Here is a 23,190-nt window from a genome sequence, read left to right as displayed (position 1 = left end):
GAGAGAGGTTCAACCTGTATTATATTTATAATTAAGATTGTAGCCACAGAATTGTTTTCTGGATTTCCCATAAAAATATTTTCACTTATGAATTTAACTGTGAAAATATTCTTTCTGTGGATATTTTTTAACTCAACCCAAAAAAAATTGACAGAGTATTATACTCTGGCTACTTCATAACCCTATAGAAAAAACAGAATTGTCTCAAATATTGTAGGGCTTTTTAAAAGTAATTTCTATAGAATCTTACTGAAGCTTAGAAAATTGTATTGACTTCTTTTCTATAAAACACTATAGGACTTTTCCCATCAGGGAAATATATCTGACCACAAAGAGGCTATAAGCTTCTTGCCTTTATGAATACCAAGCAACCTTGCTCACAAAGTTACAAAAGAGAATACAAATTATTTTGAAGAAACAAAGCACCAAGATACCATTGAGAAGGCTTTAAAAAACCCACAGTTTTGCAGCTGGACTCATTCATCTGCTGCTGCACCCCCTGCCTTGAAGTTATTTCCACCATATACAGAGTTCATTGTTTGATTAATTGGCTCTCAATACCCACTGTATATAAGTTGTTCCTGTACTCCTGGTTGGACTAAGGAAGTTCCTGTAAGTGTGTCATGAATGAATGCCTGCAAAGGGTTAAACCCAGAAAGAGTGGGTTCTCTGGTGGCAAGACAGAAGGATGGTTTGAATTGAAACAGTTGCCTGCTGAGGTGGGAGGGAGGGTCTTTCTTTGTCTGGCCACAACAGAGAGACCATGCTGGAATGCTTAATGAATCTAGTAAATATTTAGGCCACAAAACAACCTGAAAATGTAATGAACTAACTGAACTAAAAGAAATGTTTAGTTAGATGCAATCAGGTTAGTTTTTACTTTGGGTTTGGTATGGAACGTCTCAGGCTTTCTGAAATATCCTCCCTGTAAGCTGTAACTCCTAAACTGAAACCCAGGGAAGTAACTCTCTGTGCTATATCACTTTCTTGGTATACTTCATCTTTTGTTTTGTTAATAAATTAATTTTAAGGCAATGATTTGATTCCTGTGCCCTAGAGCAGTGGCCATGTACATCCATGCCTAAAACTGAAAGGTCAGCTATCAGATTGCAGCCACCTTCGCTGCACTCGGAGTGTCAGAGTGGGGATCAGCCTTGACAAAAAGATAAAATAATTTTTTTAATAAAATGAGACAGATGACTATGAAAGAGCTCAAATGGTTGAAATCAATGCTTACATTAATGTTCAGATACTTAAAGTTAAGCAAACGTTGAAGTGCTTTACTGGATTGTGGAGAGAGCAGTCAGTTACCTTTAAGGATCTGAGCACTCAAGTCAGCACAATGCAGCAGGGGGAAGTAAGATGTGGGTGGGGAATGTAGGGGATCAGCTATGCCATGAGAAAAAAAAAAGTTGGTGCTCCTGCCAATCTTTCTCTTCCCAGTTCAACTCCTATGTGTTTTAGAGCACGTTGGTTACGAAGGGGCAGACTAAGACATAATAGTTTAACACCAAACAGAAAACCCTCATCTGGGGATACAACCTAGCCCTATAATAGACACACAGTTGCATGGTCTCTGAATGTTCCAAAACTTTCTGAGTCCAAAGTGACTAACTCTGTAGAGTCTCTTGTACATCCTCCCAAATTCTGCCTAGGCCTTCTCTCCCATCCTTTCCGTGTCACTCTACTCTAAACACTGGTTTAAAGCTTAGTCATGGAGTTAACACCAATCTGGGAGCCCACGATTCTCCTATAGCTGGGCTGTTTTCCCCAGAAAGTCCCAAGTAAAAATAATAAAATGATTAACAGAATGAAAAAAACAAGACCAAAATAATTTGTGGCATAAACATTAAATAAATGTGCCAGAGAGAGCCAGATACACAAACGGAAAAGTATACAGAAACTCTTAACAGGTCATTTTATCAGCATAACATAACAGTTGAAGTTCTCAGCCCACTGAAGTCAGAATCAAACTCCCAGTGACTAAGGTGACCTTGTGAATAAGTGAGTACAACTCCACTGAGTTTAGTGGATGGCTGAACGTGCATCTCTGTATCACCTATGTGCTCTATACCATCACCAGCCCCAATAAGGTTCACTGCATGATTAAACACAAAAACTTTTCTTCCCTACAATTACTGCCGTATCTAAGTGAGAGTGATGTGGCCTAGACTCTAATAACGGTCCAAGGAACTCTGTGCAAGTGGAACTGTGCCCCCACAAGGAGTCAGTGAAACTTTGTGGAAGTTGGGAGTCTGCTTGCACAGAGCTTCTTCTAGGATCAGGGGCCTGATCATGACTTGAACTTGCCATATGAATTTAGCCATCTCCAGTGCTTTGTAAACAGTATAGAAAGGCTAGGTCCAGAATGCCTCACAAAAGAAAGAATTTAGTGCACACAATGCCAATGTACTATGAAAATCACATACACCCTGTACCCAGCAGAGTAAAACAAGCATATTTATATCAAACAAAATAACATAAAAATCTGGTTTTGCTCAGCTCAAGGTCATTACATATTTCTTACAGATCTGGTCCTTTGTTGACCACTGACTCCACTTCTGAGATAGTGGAAACACAAATTACTGTAGGTCAAGGCCTTCCATTCACAGCATGAACAATATTTTTTCACATTTTCATTTTGTTTAAATGAATTTATGTCAAAGTCCTTTCCCTGTTTTCGTCCACTGCCCCCTCAGATTCAAGGCCCCACTTCCCCACACTCCAGACAAGCAGTTTTTCCAAACAGTGCAAAGAAGTCCTTAACACTGATATGTGAGATCCAGCAGCTGGCAGCTAGCGATGGCCAAACTATTGCTCGATGAGCCATCAGTGGAACCAGCAAACCCCAAGATCTCAAGGAAATGGGAGATCTGATCACTAGACAGCTTATTAAAATCAAAAGACCCTCCCCTTTCCCACCCATGGTATGGTGTGATAAACAGATTTTGGTGTGACTGTAGTCTATGACACCATCCACTGATCAAATCACTGGGGAAAAACAATTCACGCTTGGAAGCATGACATGCTTGAATAAGCATATACAGCTTTTGCATCTATGCATTTGTGTCTCCTTGTGTAAACAAAATAATGTGGGTTTCTTATATTGGTAAGGACCATAATTTCATGAGTTATAATGGCTGAGGTAAAATGGACATCACATAAACATGCTTCCCCACATCTTCCAGAATTCTCCAATGCCTTTCTTTAATGCATATGCAGCAGTGTGCTTACATTCCTCTGGGGTAAATCCAACTAATGCTATGCTGGCAGTATTTATCCCATAGTTGTGGTCCAATTTTTTAATGTGAGCCTCTAGAGATTGAGAGGATACATAAGAAAAAGTCTTCCCAAGAATGCAATATGAAATGTACTCAGAGTCTTCATGTGCAATTACTGTATTGTCTTGGTCTTCAAAGGTCTCCACGTTACAAGCTATTCCAGTTTTCCCTTTTTGGGGAAAAGCCATAGTTTGTACCCCCTTTAAACCACTTGGATTGCTGTCTCGAACAGCATGTGCTATATCTTTTCTTGTAGCCATGTCTTGAGTGTCTATAGTCACATTCCAATTCATCACATAGGCACTGGATCCAACAGCTATAACCAGCAAAAAAACAGATTAGTCAACCAGAACAATCCTTCTTTGCCTTTGCATTTATTTTAACATTTACAATGTTCTGAGGCCAGATTCTGGCCTCAAATGTGCCATGATACTTTCAACTAATGTCAGTGACAACTCTGCATGCATATGTGACTGCAGACCTTGCCCCCTCATCAATTATTTTAAATTAATTTTATATTTCTAATTCTATTCTCCTTGATTTCAAAACAATTTTTCATGAAGTCCACCATATCAATGCTTAAGTTTTTCTTTTATTCTCTGGCTCAAGAATATTTCTTCAGTTTTGCTCCCTTACCCAGATGCCTGCAAAAACAGAAATCCCTTTGCATGTAAAGAAAAACAGGCTTATTTAAACTAGACTAGGCATGTTTCTTCCCTACTGCCCTCACATTCCAAAGGAAGAGGTATATAATATTACAGTCCCTAACAAAGGAGCCCTGGGTCTGACTCTTGAGAAATCTGCATGAATGAATTAGAGTTGATTTCATCAATATTAAATTTCCCTCCTTTTTTCAAAATGTGATGGATCATACATTTATCCCTAAATCTTACAGGAAGTAAAATCAGTTCACAAAAGAAATGGAACAGATATTTCTTCCTTACACAGTTAAGAGATATGTTGACGCTTTTTAGCTGTTGCTTTTCCAGACAGAAAGTCAGCTGTGGATCAACTCTTGACCAAATCACCCAATCTTGAAATGGAAATATATTGGGGTGCCTTCGCCTACTCCAAGTCAGGAACCACTACAAGCTATTTTAATAACTCTTTTATTCTGAGTCCTTGTGTTATGCCTTACAGTTGGTCTGGATACACTGACTAGAGAAGCAGACAACAAGGCTAGTGCAGTCGGCTAAGATATATGGAAACTAACTTGCATATGCATCTTTTCTTGCCCGAAGCAATATGAGAGCATCTCCTGCCTGATTGTCTCTGCTGGCCTATGGAACTAGAATCTTGGGGTTGTCTTCAAACTTGTACCATATCTGAGAATGAGTACAAAGCACTATCCATAGCAAATGAAGACTCTCAGCTGAACTTAACATTTTAATATTCCCACCATTCCATTTTGTACGCTTTCACACTTCAGTGTATATTACAGTCCAGGAATTCAAAATCCTACGTGGCCTATTCTCAAATCAACTCAAGATTCACCATCTGTGACTTTGGACAAGGACAATTTTTGTGTCACATAGTGTGTGATTTTAGATGCGGTGTAAGACCTGGGAATCCCTTTCATGTTTCTAAATTATGCCTCCCTTGTGCCTCAATCAACCTTGCTAAAATTGAGCACAAAATTAAACAATAAAGTAAGAATTCACTACAAACACAATCATTCAGATGCATTTAGCTGGTTAAATAAACTACAAAATAATTAAGCACCAATTCAAAAATTATGAATACCTCAAAAGGGGTTTTTAAATTATGAGTTTGCATTCATTTACTGGCACTTCTTTTCAACTTTTACAGTGGGCTAGAATTTTATTTTGTTCTGCTTCTGAGTTCCTGCAATTTTAAAATAGCTGGACTCACGTAACATTCTTGGCATTTACATGTCCTAATAACAGAGAACCATATATCAGAATGGCACTTATGTAGATCCTTATTACATTTAGTTGATACAGGTTGAACCTCTCTAGTATGGCACCCTTGGGATCTGACAGGTGCTGAACGAGAGAATTTGCCAGATCACAGGAGGCCAATATTGCTTAGCATCACTACCACTATTTCCACTGCTTACCTGGCTCTTAGAAGACATTTATGGGTAAAAGGTACAGTGAAATAACAGCACAGAACACTGAGAACAAGGACTTGTGGCCGTAAACAAACTTTATGGGACCATGTCAAACTTGGCCACACCCATGATAAGTAGTCATCCAGCTAACTAAAACAATGCTGGATTATGGATGTTGCCAGACAAGAGTGTTTCAACCTATATTATGGATGTAATGTGCTTAGATTACCCAGTATTTCCCCCAACCTTTCCTTAAGCAACCACGGCATATAGCACACAGTAGGCCTAATTCTGCTCTCAGAGTATATGTATGCAACAGTGGCACAGCTAGGCATTGCAACTGTGCCACTATCACATGGACCTGTCCGATACTGATTGAAGGCAGTTTTCCAGGAATGTAGGTAACTCGCCTCTCTGGAAGGCAGTAGCTAGGCCACCAGTAGAATTCTTCCATTGACCTAACTTTGTTAGGTTACTTTGACAGAACTGTGTTGTAGAGGGTGCAAAATATTTCACAGACCTAAGCGAAGTCTCTTAGCTAGGTTGATATAATTCTTAGGTGTAAATCTGCCTCAGCTGCATCAAACTGTATCTGGCCTAAACTTCTATAAAGGAATGGACTTCACTTTGGTATCTTTCCTGTTCTCCTCAGTCTCCAGGAGTGATTTTTTGTTTGTTTGTTTGTTTACAAAAAAGTTCAGTCAACTTTATCTGTGTATCTGTCATTCAAATAGGAAACCGAAACAGGTGAGCTGTTACAGCATGAAGAACCACATTAGTGTTTGGTTTCAAGAATTCATGAACAAGCCAAGGTCTGTGTTCCCAACCCCATCCCCATAAATAATAATGAAGTTTAAATGATTTATTTGTATTACGGTAGTGCTTGCATATCCCAACAAGAGGAGGGCCTCACTGCGCTAGGAGCAGTTCACACAAGGCAATCCCAGTTTCAAAGTGTTGTCCATCTAAACAGACTAAAGGTAGAAGAAGAAAGAGGTGCAAATAAATGAACCATGCTCCCAAAGATCACACAGCTAAATGGTCGAGGCAATCAGAAGTCAGGTCTCCCAATGCCCAGTCCAATGCCCTATTCTAGATTCAAATACAGCCCAGAACAATCAGCCTGGTTATAACCAATCTACAAACAACTAGAAGCAAAGCCAAATTCACATAAATTATTCATTCTCTCTGCTCTACTATGTATCAGGGAAATGTACAAAGCCTGATGTCTCTCTGACAATTTTGCTACTTTTTAAAAAATTCAGAATCGCATACTCTACTGCTGGTGATCCTGATACCACCAAGAATTCTACAGTTAACTGACAGTGATGTAAACTCTTTATGCCAGATTGTTTAAGCACAGAGAAAACAAATGCACATAATTAAGATCTGATGTGTATTTTTCCCCATACACAAATGCAATATTTGTGTTTGGGCACTGGCAGAAACGACTGTGAACTATGGTATTAATGTCTGGTTTAAAGATGCTTGTGGCAGGCTCATGTCTGGAGCAACAAAAATAAAAATGTATTCAGACAAAACAATGGTGAAAAGTCCATTAGAAAAATAAAAAGCAGTGATCATTGAAGAAAAACATGTATTCTTCTCTCAGAAAATTATTCACATGTCATAACTTTTCTTAAACAGGATCCAAACACTGTCATTCTCAATAAAGTCAAAGACACAGAGAACTCTTCCCCCCAAGAAGCATACAAAGAGCTTTATTTTATCTGGAGGAGCGTAGATAACTCAGTAATGGTTCTGCTTATTTTCCCAGGATGTTTTTCAGATTAAATAAATTGTTAGTGAGTGGGCAGGGACACCCAGCTTGCCTCGTGTGTTGTGTATTTGACGCACAGTCCTTATGCATCAAGGGACTTTGGTTCAAAAAATCTGGATTAGACAATAAATAGTGGACTAAATGCCAACGGATCACCATGCAACTCAGACGCTATGGAGAAGCCCACATTGAAATTGTAACGTTGCTGCTCCAGAATAAAGTATGTGGACAGCACGGTCGGGACATTTTGGCAGTGTTTGTTTACATTGTATATGACCATGGACAGTTCTACCAAATCTGTATTTCTCTGCAGTGCATACACACATGCGCACACACGTGCAACAATGCACCAGAGGTTTTTGAAGGCTCTCCACTAGAGAGAAGACAGATGAACTATAACATTCAGGAGTGTCAGTGACTGAATTCCAATACAGCTCCTGTTAAACTCACAAATAATCTGTATGCTGGAGAGAGGAGAGAGAGGGGACGAGTCCGTGGCACATCTGCAAAGACATACAGACCATACTCCATGATCACTGTGCTGGCTCCTATCATGGATGGCCCGTGGAGCAGCTGCTCAGCAGGGTTTTGGGGGAGCCAGGATTTGGGTGATGGAAAATATCCATCTTGTCTTCTCCCTGCTGTGTGTGGGGTTTTGGCAGTCACTTAGGCACAGTGTCCTGCCAGAATTGGGACGATAGAATGGAAATCAATCTTACTGCTTCACTGTCAGACTGAACAAAAATAAACCCCAACAAACAACACTGAACTCTTTTCCTCTCTCCCTCTGGCTTAAAAGCAAACTAGTCAGTTTGTTCCATGATCAGCTCTGTGGTGCTTCTGAAGAACAAATATGAGCTGGACGACATTAAGGTACTGGCATGCCAAGAGCAGAACCAAAGACAGATTTGGAGCACAGCAAAGGAAATCTTTGGTATGATGCCCCAAAGCAAATGAGGGTCTTGTTTCAGTTGGGCTTAGTGTGCTGGTGTCGGGTGGTGTTGCCAATCTGCAATATACATGAGGACAGACTAGATGAACTGGTGGTCCCTTCTAACCTTAAACACTATAAAAAGAAGCAAGAGCACAAGGCCTCATTTAGCAAAGTACTTAATGATGTGTACAACTTTTAAGTGACATACTGACATATTGACTTCAATGGAACTACTCAGATGCTTAAAATTAGGAACACACTTAAGAGCTTTGCTGAATCATGGCATCAGTGAGGAAATTCAGCAATTGCCCTGCATCTGGTGTTTTGCAAACAAATAAATAATCATAATACAAATATTACTATTTTTTAGGCACGGACCTAGGATGGAATTTTCAAAGAAGCCCCGAGGAAGGTAGACACTCATATGTCACGGAAATTCAATGTGATTTGGGCACCTAACTACCTTACGTTCCTTTCTAAATCCCAAAACAAATGACCAACATTCTGTATGCAAATAAAAAATTCAGTTTTCAAGGTATCCCTTTTCTGGGAAATTTCACGTCCCAGAAGGAAGAATACTCTTATTTTTATCTTCCTCACTTTTTAGCTGAGGACACAACACAGTAAATTAATCTGATATGCACACGACTTTGTATACAGACACATTATAATATGAAAAACATAGCCCTTATGTTTGATTTTAAAATAATTGCTGTCTTATAATACTGACTGTTTCTACTGCATCTAGGTAACAACATAGGTGACTACACTTGTGAGAGTCATTCCACTGACTTCAAGGGGCCTCAGACCCAGCCCACTGTTAGCATTTTTGGCCATATCAAATTCCAGTGTCTTCTTAAAAAATTAGAGGAAGAATGATCAATGGGCAGATTTCCATTTAATTTGGCAAAGTTATCTGCATATTTTCAATGACCATCAGGAAAACTCATATGGAAGAAGAATTCAAATGCTTAGAGAAGTCTCCATCTCTCCATTTTGTTCTCAGGGAGCTGTTGGCTGAGAAAACAGTGAAATACCAATCTTTGTCTCTCAGTTCCAAGTGGATTTACTAGTAAAGATGGAAAGTGAATCCTATCTCATAAACACAGAAGAGATAGCGGGCTCTGCTCTGTTCTGGGAGTGCCATACAACTATTTGACGGCTCTAAAATAAGCTTCTTCTCATGCTTATAACAATCTCTTTCTCTCACACTCTCCTTGCAATCAGAACATTTTTAAACTGATTCTCTCATTGGGGTTCTCATAGCATTGTAAAGATTTATTTATCTCAATGTTTAAATTAGCTACTAACATTTTTTCAATACATTTTATGATAGGGAAAATCCTGAGGTATTCACTCAGGCCCAGAGGTGAGTGGAAGTTGCTCCTCAATATGGACTGAGTAAAAGGCTTCAGGGTTTGGCCCTTTCATAGGACCTGATCTAAAGGCCAGTGAAGTAAGTGAGAGTCATTCCACTGACTTCAGAGCATTTCTGGCCATATCAAATTCTGTATTTTAGACAGATATAAAGCAGTGCAGTTCCTATCTGTTAGACCGTATCTTTGGGAAGGGACAGCTCCCATATCAGGTTCAACCTTCACTGAACTGAAATCTCTCCCTTTAAACCAACCCAGTTGTTTTCTTCTCTGAACCAGGCTTCATTTCTTAGGTTGATCAGCATGCCCAAAAAGAAACATACTATATCCTGGGACATGAAGAGTCAAAATCTTAGCTATATCTGGGGGAAAAAAAATTAAAAGCACAATACCAGTGCTTGGCTTTACAGAAAAACAGTTAAGTTTCATTTAACTGACAAGGCAGTGCAGTAAAAACAAATAGCATACCAATGGAAGAGTTAGAGCCCAGGCCCCATCAGTACTTAATGCCATTACAATGACCCATCATTCCAGTATTACTCTGACCTAGCACTATATTTCTGTAATCTGTAAAGCCGTAAATAAAAATGGTACCACGACAATTGGAGTCTCTAACCTCAGAGACTCCTTCTGTTGGGATTAAAGGTCCTTACCTTACAGTGCCCAGAAGGGCCCAGGCACATTATTTAATTTTTGCTTAAGTGGTCTGAAGGCATCTACTCAAGATTATTTGTATTCTCTTCAAACTATTGCTTTTTATGGTGATTCTATTTTAACTTGGGATATTTAGACTGTGCATTCAGTGACCATTTACATCAAGGATAACCTAAACCAAAATGAAAGGCTCTGTAGTTTAAATAATCATAGACTCGTAGCCCTGGAAGAGAACTCACATGGTCATTGAGTTCAACCCTCTACTAAAAACAAAACCAATCCCAACTAAATCATCCCAGCCCATACTTTCTCAAATCAGTACTTAAAAACCTCTTGCGATGAAGATTCCACCACCTACCTAAGTAATCCTGTCCAGTACCTCCTAGCGCAAAAGCTTTTCTTAATATCCAGCCTAGATCTGCTCCACTGCAACTTGAGACCATTGCTCCTCATTCTGTCATCTGTCACCACTGACAACAGCCTCTCTACATCTACTTAGGAAACTTGCTTCAGGTAGCTGAAGGCTGCTATCAAATCCCCGCTCATTCTTCTCATCTCCAGACTAAATAATCTCAAATGCCTCAGTCTCTCCTCATATTTCATGTGCTCTTACCCACTAATCATTTTTGTTGCTCTCTTCTGGATTATCTCCAATGTGTCCACATCCTTCTGGCAAAGGGGGGCCCAGAATTTGACTCAGTACTCCAGATATGTCCTGACCAGTGCTGAGTAAAGAGATTAAATCATTTCCCTAGATTGGCTTATATTGTTATCACAGCTTTCCTATAGATGTATAATGGACCACAAAGGGGTTACAATGGGATTTTTCACTGGGATTTTACAGTAATAAAAAAGTGCATAAGGCCTGCAGTTTGGCATCCACTTACACTGATCCCATATTATCAACTGGCACTAATGTGTATGTTGTGTTTGCAAAGTCACTTGACATTCCCCTCAGCTTTGTTTCCTTCTGGTTATTTAAAGCTGCTAACGTAAAGGGATTTCAACTTTCTAACACTAGACATTTGTACATGCTTTGCTTTTACTATAGGGCAGAGTGTCCACTCTAGCCATGACACATAAAGAAAGAGTTCAGGTTTCAATCAAAGAGTCTTGATTCCCTGCCATTTAGAGACTGAGAATGCTACAGAAGCAGCCCAAGCCTCCAGGAGCTGCAGAGAAAAGAACACTGTCAAGTTATCAGCATAATGTCACATGACAAATTGCATGCGATGAATGCAAACAACATCACTCACTGTTTTTCAGAAAGGAGCTCAGAGTAATGAGGGAAGGTACAAAAACCTGAATGGACAGAATATTTTCACCTTAAAGAGTTCCAAAATGCTTTGCATGCAAGGTACTTTGTCTAATGCAAAGACCTCAATGGACAGCATTGCTGACCACGAGTAGTTGTGGCTTTGACACCCAGCATGGAGATGCATGGCTATGAGGGCCATGAATACCTAATCCCATTTTGGTTCAGGTCCCAGTTCAGGAAAGCACTTAAGCACATGCTTAATGCACATGTTAGAATTTAAAGTAATGTAAACTGGTCGTTAAAGCCTAAGAGAAGTTCGAACACATTCTTCTGAATCTTATTCTAGACAGGGACAGAGATATAATTTAAGAACTACATTCATCCTCACTCTTCATCAGTCCCATCAGCAGAACTGTGACTCTAAAACTTCCTCTTACTCTGTGCCACTTTTCCACACTCCTCCACATTTACATCCAAATGAGGATAGATAGGAATTAAGTCCACTGCTCAAGGCATGGATGGATGCCTTCCTGGATAGCCATATCAATTGACTGGAAAGCCTCAGTACAGGCAGCAATGACACTGTTGCCTAGCAAATGCAAAAGAGACAATTAGGAGTCAGTCAAAGCCAAATACCTGACATATGTGAGGGTATGTCTCCACTATGGAGTGGATCAATGCTGCAGTGATCAATCCATTAGGGAAGGGGGTCAATTTAGTGGGCCTAGTGAAGACCAGATAAATCGCCACTGATTCACTCTCCCATCAACTCTGGCATTCTACCAGAACACGAAAAATAAGAGGAATCGATGGGAGAGTTTCTTTGATCAACCCAGTGTGGTGTGGGCCCTGTGGTAAGTAATCTAAGGTACGTCAGTGTGAGTTATGCAACTAACATAACTCTAACTGCATAGTTTACATCAACTTGTCCTTACAGTGTACAGCTCTCCTGAGGCTTAGCCAGAATGCTTTTGTTCTGAAGATCACACAAAAGGATTGTGTTTGAAAACACGACTAATTTAAAACCAAACGAAAGGGAGACAGGAGAGTTAAAATTACACTCAGCTTCTTGCTTCTGGACTAAAGTGGTGCAGATAATCTCTTTCTAACTCACTGTATACATTAATAGCCCTATTTTTCCCCAGCCGATCTTAAAAAGATGTGTTAATGAAATTTCAAGGTCCTGTAACTCTTAGAAATGTGCTTACCTCAAGAAAGCTATGCATTACACACAGAAATGGACTCAAAAACAGTTAGAATGAAATAAAAATCTCATCACAAGGCAACTAATTTTGTTTCCTGCTGTTTTTGGTTTAAGACCAAACTCCGTAATGGTTTATTTTACTGAAGTACTGAATGCTAAAATGTGTAATATTTGCTGGCTCATTCTGGTTTCTGCTCAATACACTGTGTTCATTTACATCAAATATCTGAATATCAGCTTTTTATGGGGGCAAGGGTATAAGTGAGACTTATTTTTATTTCCCTATCATATTTAAAAAATAAAATTAAAAACAAGTTTGCTATGTGACAACAATGTACTGGTACTTACTTATCAGATCATTTACAAAAAAGGAAATTAAGAGGTAAGAAGAAATGCATTCTTCTCAAAATAATCTTACCTATATAAAATAAAACCCTGCATCAGAATATTTTCTTGTTAAAGAAATTGTTAAATGGGAACTGTCATATGATGTATTTGTACAAAGGACATTTTGGAGAAAGATCTTATAATTGTTTTTTTTTATTTTAGAATAACATTGTGTATGTGGTTTCATAAGATAGACATATAATATAATTTAGAGTAAACTGATATATGTGAACTAGCATTAGAAATTAATGAACACATGGCATTAGTGAGAACATTATTCTATGTTTCTTTTTCAGAAGGGCACTACTCTGTTTATATTTTGAGATTACTAATGGAAGAACAGTGTTCACTTTGGATCAGAGTTAAGCTTGTTTTGCATGAGTAATTAAAAAGAAAGTAACAAGTACTAACACATCCTTTTTTTAAATAAAAGGAAATTCTGCCTGGTGATAATATAAAGATTACTATAAAATACTGCTGTGAACTTTACCAAAATAGAGTCAGATCATGCTAACAAGGAAACCATCAGGGAACTCTATTATAAAACAAATGGAATTATATAGCTTTAAAAAAAAAGCAGCAGTCTCAGGTAACTACAGAAATATATACCACTTTTAGTTATCCAAACAAGAATGACATTAACCTTTCACCAAAAGTTCTGAACAACTTCCTTTGAAGTGTATAAACAAAATTGATATCCATTTTGGAATTGAGCTTGAAAGTAACTTTTACCAAATGTAACCTGCGTATAACTTTATTTATTTACGGGGAGATTTTTAGAGGCATGCAAGTGAACTGGATTACTACTAGCCATCTGTATGTGTGAAAATTTCTTCAGCAATTTGGTAAAATTCACATGGTTATTTTACAAGAAGCTTTACACATCATCAGGCAGATTTCCCCTTTTAAAACTGGCATGTCTGAGGCTTGCTACTTACAAAATGTTCAGCTTGGACAAATCCAGCTCCCAATTTATTCAAGAAAGTTGAGGTAGCTGCAAAGGGAAGGAAAACAAATGAGACCTACCCTTCCCCACAAGCAGTCAGTCAAAGCAGAAGTATCTGAAAGTTAACAGAAGGCAGAGGATTTTTGAAGTGTAAAAATATTTAAACAACATTAACAGATCCTCTTAACTAATATATCAATAGGAGCTGCTACGGTGAAGACTGATCTGTTGTAATCATATTCAGAAAATATATTAAGTACTGTGGCTTGAGAATGTTTCTGGCCTGTGGGAGGAAAACCAAGAGATTTCAGACTGTTCATACACATCAAATGGCAGATATTTAAGAAATCAATTTACCAGTCACTTAAGCTTGGTCTGAACTTTATGGGGCTTAAGTACACGTTTCAAGTTATATTTTTACAGCACAGATCCTCTAAGGTATTTAGACATCTTAGGCCTTTGGACCTAGGCCTAAGTGCTTTGCTGAACAGCAACAGACTTTATTATGTCCTTACATACTGTGGGAAATAGGGACCTAAATTATTGTGTCTCTTTATTTAGAATATTCATGATGTGTACTGATGCCTGCAGGAGTTTCAATCTGCAAATGAAGAGACTGTTTCTCATGTACATAGTCCATTGGCTTCAACAGGACTGATTTTATGAATAAGTTGCTGGACTGAGCTTACTAGGCCTTATCTTGCAAGGCCCTCAGGGCTTCCTCCTGAACACTTCCTCACTGACATCAAGTGCTCGGAGGACAATAATGGGAACTGTGGGATCAGTATCCTGCAGAAAGCACTCTGAACAATCAAACCCATATTCTATAGTTATACTCCATCTGAATACAATACTACTTTAACCTTACATCTGCAAACAACACTATCAAAAATGCCTGAACCTGCAAAGAGTCCCACAGAGCTCACTCCATGCTAGATAACTATTTGCATGATTAGGATCTTATTTTGTGCCCCATCTCATACAAACTACGTTCCAACACACTTCTGAGAATTAAAGGCTACAGCAGAGAGCATCCTGGTATAAATTACAGAAAACCGTGATGTAAAGACATGGTAGAGGCCCAATTCCAACCTCATCTTTGTGATTGCAGCTCCCATCAAAGCTAGTGGGAGCTGCATATGCACATATGAAGGCAGAATTTGGCCATATGGTAACTAAATTACAACATTCAGACAAAAGTCCAGAGTCAGAGGGATAGAAACTGAGGTGCAACTATTTTATGAGTCACATCCATATTAATAGTGCCAGACAAACCACAGAATACCAAATTGGATATGGGCTAAGCATCCACCTAGAATTTTAGCCGAAAGACTTGATCCAAAACCTAATGAAAGCAATGGGAGTCCTTCAGAACAGCTTTAACTGAATTTCCTATGTGATGCTGATTTACATCAAACAAGTTTTTCCACACAAGTTTTTCTTGATTATTTAAAACTTATTACAAAAACACAGAAATCTCTTTTTTAACAATTAAACACTGTAAATTTCTTATCATCTCATGTGCAGTTTTTCCATAGGGGAAAGAAACCCCAGAAATGAGATTCTACACCCTGCTATATCAGTTTTTTTCAAAATCGCTCCTGTTGAGACTAAAAGCTGTTTAGATTGAAAAATAAATTCATGTGTTTTCTCATTTTCATCTTATTTAACTGAAAGAATAACACATTCTTTCCTGGATGTCCATATTGGAGGTGGGGGAAGATGGGTAGCAAACAGAGCCATCATCAAGAATTTCAGCAGAAGTAAACTGTTTGATATTGGTAATGGAGTATAATAGCTATAATTCGATTTCAACTCTTGTCACTAATAAGCTAATAAAGCCATGTGTCAAGACTCAGCCATCCATCAAGCGTTTGGCTGTCACATATTTCTTTGTACATTCACTTAATCACAGAGATGGGTAACTAAGCGTTGCTGTTTCTGAAAATGATGAACCAGAACTGGCATTTTCTCTTCATTAAGGCTGCGTCTACACGTGCACGCTACTTCGAAGTAGCGGCAGTAACTTCGAAATAGCGCCCGTCACGTCTACACGTGTTGGGCGCTATTTCGAAGTTGAAATCGACGTTAGGCGGCGAGACGTCGAAGTCGCTAACCCCATGAGCGGATGGGAATAGCGCCCTACTTCGACGTTCAACATCGAAGTAGGGACGTGTAGACGATCCGCGTCCCGCAACATCGAAATAGCGGGGTCCTCCATGGCGGCCATCAGCTGGGGGGTTGAGAGATACTCTCTCTCCAGCCCTTGCGGGGCTCTGTGGTCACCGTGGGCAGCAGCCCTTAGCCCAGGGCTTCTGGCTGCTGCTGCTGCAGCTGGGGGTCCGTGCTGCATATACAGGGTCTGCAACTCGTTGTTGGCTCTGTGTATCTTGCACTGTTTAATGAAAGTGTGTCTGGGAGGGGCCCTTTAAGGGAGCGACTTGCTGTTGAGTCCACCCCGTGACCCTGTCTGCAGCTGTGCCTGGCTCCCTTATTTCGATGTGTGCTACTTTGGCGTGTAGACGTTCCCTCGCTGTGCCTATTTCGATGTTGGGCTGAGCAACGTCGAAGTTGAACATCGACGTTGCCAGCCCTGGAGGACGTGTAGACGTTATTCATCGAAATAGCCTATTTCGATGTCGCAACATCGAAATAAGCTATTTCGAAGTTGGGTGCACGTGTAGACGTAGCCTAAGAGTGAAAAAAAAATACAGCTGCACATCAAGTCCAAAGAAATTTTCTTCAGCGTTTAACAGGTGTTTTCACAGATATTCTAATCTTCTGCGAAAGTGCAAGCTAGGGTGTTAGTATAAAATGTGCAAATATCAGAAAACAGTTTGAAAGAGAGTACAACAAAATTATTAAAAATCAATTCAATGGAGTGGCATGATTAGATTTGCTTACATGTTGCAAGAAAACTCTTTGGAACAAGGAGCATGTCTTTTTAAGTCTTTGAAAAGTATCGTGCTACGTTCTGGTTGCCACATAAACATGTAATCATTAACAAATCATATTTGTTACTTGGCTGTAGGGCTAATGCCAAACAGCAAAATACTGGTTAGTTAACAACCAAACTGCTTTACTCAAGATGATTTGATTAAAACCAATACATGCAATAACATACGCATTCTTTCAGACTAAGAATATTAAACCACATTTCTCATATTCTGAATTGCTTGCTCATGTTCCTAACAAAAGTATCTGATTAGCAAAGAAGCCTATGATGCACTAAAAAAAGGTTACTCAACTCACATAGCTGTTGTTCTGCTGTTCATGTCCATTCCACGTTACATTGGGTGTACATGTACATGCATGCATGGTAGCAGAAAGATTTTTTTCCCTAGCAGGTAGCCATAGGGTAGCTCTGGGCACCCCCTAGAGTGACACCTCTGTGATACTGAATAGAGGGCCTTGCTGACCTGTTCTCCAGCCCCACTGCCCCCACGTTCCTTCCCATGAGCTGATGGGAATAAGGGGACTTCGAAGTAGCTGGGGTCCTTTCGAAAAGGAGCCCCATCCGGACGAGCAGTGCGGCGGCGAGGCGCGTCAATTTCAAAGTGCCACGGCCGCCCGCATGCTAATGAAGCACTGAATATGCATTTCAGCGCTTCATTAGTAAACTTCAAAATGGCCATTTGCGTGGCCATTTTGAAGTTTGGGGCTAGTGTAGACGTAGCCACGATGAGACAGAGGACAGAGATTGCACACAAGTGTGGCTGCTCTATGCCCTCATCTCCTGAGGGATCCCTGGGGCCAAATACCTGTGGCTGGACTACTGGTATTGCTAGTATTAAATGTTCCTGTGGTGTCATTGTTGAGGTCTGAGCAGTCTCCGGCATCAGCATGGGTGCTATTACCATTGGTGCTGTGAGGGGTGCACATGCTGATGTTGGTGCTGTACTCTGCACCACAGTAGCCAGTGCTGAAGGTATTTGTTCCAGTACTGAAGGCGTCAGTACCAGTGTAAATGGTGGTGCCAGCGTCAGTGCCCTCAATATAGATATCACAGTTGCTATTGGTGCTGACGGCACAAATGAAGCCAAAGCAGTTGAGGGAGCCCTGAAACAGGAACAGTGGATCTAAGCCTGGTTCTCATCATAGGCCCAACGTGTCTAGAAAGGTCCCTGGGAAACCAGTTGTCACTGGACAGGCCATTAAGTCGAGAAGGTGCAGCAGCTGCTCTGCTTCTTGTCTCACTCTTGCTCCTGCTTAAGTGAAAGGAGTTGGACTCTGATGCTGAAGCCTCTGACGCAGAGGACCATAGAATTGCCATGCCTCTCAGGGCCAGCAGAGGGATAGCTGGATCCAACAACACTTAATGATGCAGTGCTGTGGTCATGGTGCCAAGTGTCTTCTTTGGAGACTTAGGACAGCTAGCTTCCTTTGGAATGGGGGGGTCTGAGTTGCTACATGCTGCAGTGTAGGCTCTCTCCTGTGGGGGGAGAATAATGAAAGCCATGGCACCAGTGTCTGTGCCACTCAGAACGCCTCTGGGGTCGAAGAGAGATGGAGTTCCTTGGCACTGTTCAGGAGACAAATGTTGGCATGGACTCAACCTCCTAACAGGACTCCATTCACGCTCAGCAGGTTGCGTTTCCTTCATGGGGTGGCCCCGCTCGGGTCACACAGGAGTTGTCTCTCTTCGCTTTGAAGTGGAAGATCCATCCCTTTCTCACACCTCTTCTTTTTCGTGAGGCACTGGGGACTGCAATCTATGCCTCCTCAGCCCATATGTCTCTCTTGATGATGAAGCATAGTGCTGTGGGTGCCTTCAGCTCAGTGTCAGTACACTCTGCACTGAGGATGAAATATTCGGAGGCGAGTCAGACAAGACCTGCTCAAGTTGAAGAGCTGCCTCGATCAGAATGACCTTCAGCCACTGATTTCAGTCTTTTAAAATTCTCAGCTTGAAGGTCTTACAAATTACACAGTGCTCTCTGATGGGACTCTCCTGAACACTTTAAACATGAAGTGTGGGGATTACTCTTGGGCATACATATGCCACAGTCTGCACAGACCTGAAATAAAGCCTAGCAACTTAGGCATGTCCCAGTGCCAGGGGACCCAGGGAGGAGGAAGCAACCCCCCAAGAGTGCTGGTACTTAACACTAACTACTTAGCTATCAAATTACAACTATTTACACCATACTAAAACTATTTGCAATATGAAGGAGAACAGCTACTGCTAAACCACAAGGGCAGGGAAATTCCAGCTCACCATCACCAGCAGTGAGAAGAAACTGAGGGACGGTTGGAGGCGCAGGTCTGCAGGGTCCTCTGTTCAGCAACATGTAGGTGGTATTCCAAGGGATGCTCTGGCCAACCTTACAGCTACCTTCTAGGGGAAATATCTTCCAGCTGCTCTACGTGCATGCACACATGTGTACACCCAACATAATATGGAATTCAAAGAAGAACACAGTTAACTCCAGAAAAAGTTCTCTAGCTTTACTAAAGTTTATTCTGTCAATGTCACACATTCTTCCAAAAACACATGGGTAAATTTTTTTCTCAAGGGTGAAATTCACCTCTTTGCATTCACCAGCACAACACTTACACACCAAACAAACCCTAATTTGAGAGCTTACATGGGACTTAAGTGGTGCATAGGCCTTAGGCTGACTCTCTGCAGAGGGGCGAATTCACCCAAAATGCATATCTACATTAGTGATACTCAACCAGATATTCCTGACCAAAATCATGGTGCCAAACTCTCTGTGAGGTACCCTGGCAGACTTCTGCATTGTCCAGATGACTCTGAGCTCTTCAATTCCTCTCCCACAGTGTGTTAGACAGTACCTATTACCCCTTGGTTTCTCTCTGATACCTGCCAAGCCAATGCTGCAATAGCATAGTGACAAGGCAGCTTGCAATAGCTATGAGTGGAGAGTCTCTGACTAGTTCAGCTGAAAAGTTAGGGGATGAGGAGAGAGACATGAAAGAAAGAGGAAGAGAGGAGCAAAGAATAAAATGAAGTGCAAAGAATACAAAAAAATTAAGATACAAAATAAGATAAAAAAGGGAAAATGGAAAAATATGGGACAGTAGATAGTAGGGAATGTGTAGGAGAGAATGGACAAAGATTAAATTGTGTGCTATTTTCGCAACCTCCCAGGGATGCAACTAAGATGACTGCCTAGTACCGATCTTAGGGAGCAAGGATGGTGTTGAGGTAAAGGCTAGGAGATCTATTGAGATTCTGAAATTAGTTCAATGCATGACTGGGAGCAAATCATTTAACTTCAGAGTCTTAGTGCCCTTCCCTCTCTGCCTGACTCCAAATAAAACAAGAATATTACTACTCACTTATCCCACAGGAAGTATATGGTTCACTCAAGTGTGTAAGTGCTTTGTGTTTTTATAAAGCCTCCCAAGGCTCTCTCTCACTGTACAGTAAAAGCCCGGTTATTCAGCACTCAGATAACCAGCACATTCAGCTAACTGGCATACCCAGCTAGGCTGCCACCAGCCTGGCCAGAGCTAGCTGCCACGACTACCGCAGGGCCAGCTGACTAGTCAGGGCCGGCTTCTGCAACTGCCACAGGGCCAGCTGACCAGCCAGCGCCAGCTGCTGTGGTGCTGCTGACTGGACAGGGCTGAATGCTGCAACTGCTGCAGGGTTAGCTAGGGGAAAAGAGAAGGGCGAGCTGCCCGCTGGTCAGAGTGGGGAAGGGGCACAGAGTGGGGTTGCCTGCCCATCCAGGGGGCAGGATGGAGCTGCTGCCAGCCCCAGCTCAAATTACTGGAACATTTTATTATCTGGAACCTCTGACTCCCAGGGGATACTGGATAATAAAGCTTTTAGGGTATCACAATCCATCATGAGACCATCAGGAATGAGTATCTGTGCTAATGAGTGTTCTGTGACAACAGACCATATAAGTACAAGACAGGGGTTCTCAAATTGGGAATGGGGGGACCACAAGCCAATTTAATGGGTTCCCTTTTACTCTTGTAACTCTGGATCACAATGCAGAAACGGTTGAGAACCGCAGATTATTTGTTTGGCTCCCCTGAAGAAATAGAGAATGCTGGGAAAATATTAGGGAAAAAAAAGCCAAGCAGCAAAAAAGACAAAAAAGACCATAAAAATCAGAACATCATAAGAATTGAACTATTGTAGTAATTTATCTCCAGGATAACAGAACACGTTGTTTCGTAAACATCATATTGAAGTGCTCCCATTCCAACTTATTACATTTGCCACTCTTACCATTATCATCATAAATAGCACCTTTACTTACTTTTTCAAAAATCTATCTTTTCCTGCCTTCTGAAATGTTTAGTAAACAGGCAGCCAAACAAAAGCCCACTTTAGTGGAAGCCATTTTCAGTACCTGGAATAGAAACATAATAAAATACATATTTCTCTCATGCTTTCACTCTTGTCCTCTTTTTATTTCTGGACTTCTTTTTTAACTCATGTACTTTTTGAAAAAAAAAAAGCAATTATTTGATGACTAAGCAATCAATGCTGCATAAGTTTTCAACTCAGCATCTTTTTTTCCCCAAAGATGACTGAATCTGGAGGCATACTTGAGAAACCATTATGTATTGCAGTAGCCACACAGACATCAATTTAACAGCAAACTCAGATCATCTAAGCTATTAAAAACTGGACTATGCCATAAAACTGCCTCTCCATGCAGGTGGGACTGAGGTGTGTGCCACGTTGTCTCAAGGATCCTTTATAAGCTTATTCACAGTTCACTGGCATCAAATATTACCCTCTACTGAAAATACTAGCCAGGTGAGGCACAAAATGTTAGAGAGAGGACAATGAGTTAAAGTTAACAATCCATTACTTTATCTTGAATCAATATATTTCAGACCTTTCATTACCTACCATAGAAAAATTAGTATTTAAATATCTGTTAGAATGAAGAGAAGTCTAAACATTTTATCCTATTAGTTAGGTATCCTTCACTTTTAATTGCAAAGTATTGTACATAGCTAGATAGCTGCCATGTTCTATGGCAGAGGAGGCTACATTTCAGTAGCAGATATGGTGATTTTATATATCTCCATATATATCTCTTGAACCTCTCTAGTCCAGCACCTTTGGGACCTGACTGGTGCTGAATGAAAGAATTTGCTGGACAGCAGCAGGTCAATATTGTCTGGCAGAATTACCAACACTTCCATGGCTTACTGGGCTCTCAGAAGACATTTAGGGGTAATTTACAACTGAATAAAAGTACAGAACACTAAGAGCTAGGATAGGTGGCTGTAAACAAACTTTATGGGACCACAGGAAACTTGGCCACACCCATAATAAGTGTTTGTCCCACTACCTAAAACCATGACAGATTAGGCATGCTGCCAGAGGAGAAAGTGCTGGAGAGGTTCAACTTGTTAAAGGAAACAATCAAAAGGCAACTAATTTATATAAAGTTTACTTCTGCAAACTAATCTAATCTGATGGATGTGTGCACTTTTGTGAAGTTCAATACATGGGCCAGCATGTGCCTGCATGGATCAATTTCCAAACCTGAGGTTCTACACAAATATGAATTCTAGCACATGAATAAAACCCCCAAACCTTTGTGACTAGGTGAAACAGCCTGAACTTCTTGCATAAAGCAGTTTTCTGCCATTCATCTGTTTTCATTTTGTTTCTATAATTTAAATTGTTTTATGTAGCAGTTGGAGTAATCCGTGAAGGTATGTCTTACACAGCAGGTGGAAGCAAGCCTGTCAGCCCTGGTAGACTGGAGCTAATAGGGCTGGAACAAGAGCACTAAAACAGGACTATGTAAAAGCTCTCACACCCATTCAACCCAGCACACTAGGGAGCCAGGCCACTATACCCTGAGTTAGTTGTAGCATGGTAGCTGGAGTACCATGTGCAGGATTCTACCAACCTAAGCTAGCTCCCAGCTGTAGCACAGACATACCCTTCCAGAGAAAAATACAGGGCTTTCTTTCCCAACTCTAATTCTAAGATTGGATTTCCCATGGACCAGAACTGCTCCAAAGGGTGCTGGAAAAATCTACCCACACAGCAGGAACTGAAATAACCAGCTGCAGAGGAACTAGGATTGTTTTGTTTATGTGGCATTTTCATAATTTCCCCACTTGAAATAAAACAATTGTTCACATACAACACACAATTTATACAGAATAATAAATTTAGGCTTACACAAACACCAGTTAATAATATTTCGCATATCTACAGTACCTTCTATTCAAGGATCTCAGAACAGGCTTAAGTATTTCTAGGACCAGAGCCCTAAACCTCGCACAGCCTGGGGAGTACTACTGTCCTCATTTTGCAGACCGGGAACTGAAACCCT

The 23,190-nt window shown here is 40.6% G+C and overlaps 1 protein-coding gene across 1 annotated transcript; it reads right to left on the bottom strand.

The window, feature by feature from the left end:
• Positions 1 to 2,971: 2,971 nt before the first annotated feature.
• FTCDNL1 (formiminotransferase cyclodeaminase N-terminal like) lies at positions 2,972 to 21,231 on the bottom strand. The gene is given in 6 exon segments (XM_075001839.1): positions 2,972 to 3,597; positions 9,607 to 9,807; positions 11,795 to 11,866; positions 11,869 to 11,952; positions 14,088 to 14,177; positions 21,108 to 21,231. Coding segments are annotated over 6 exon segments (1,002 nt in total). The 5' UTR covers positions 21,223 to 21,231; the 3' UTR covers positions 2,972 to 3,157.
• Between the last annotated feature and the right edge of the window lie 1,959 nt (positions 21,232 to 23,190).

This window comes from Carettochelys insculpta, chromosome 8, assembly GCF_033958435.1.
Source record: "Carettochelys insculpta isolate YL-2023 chromosome 8, ASM3395843v1, whole genome shotgun sequence".
NCBI lineage: Eukaryota > Metazoa > Chordata > Testudines > Carettochelyidae > Carettochelys > Carettochelys insculpta.
This window is presented reverse-complemented; position numbering and strand designations above follow the sequence as displayed.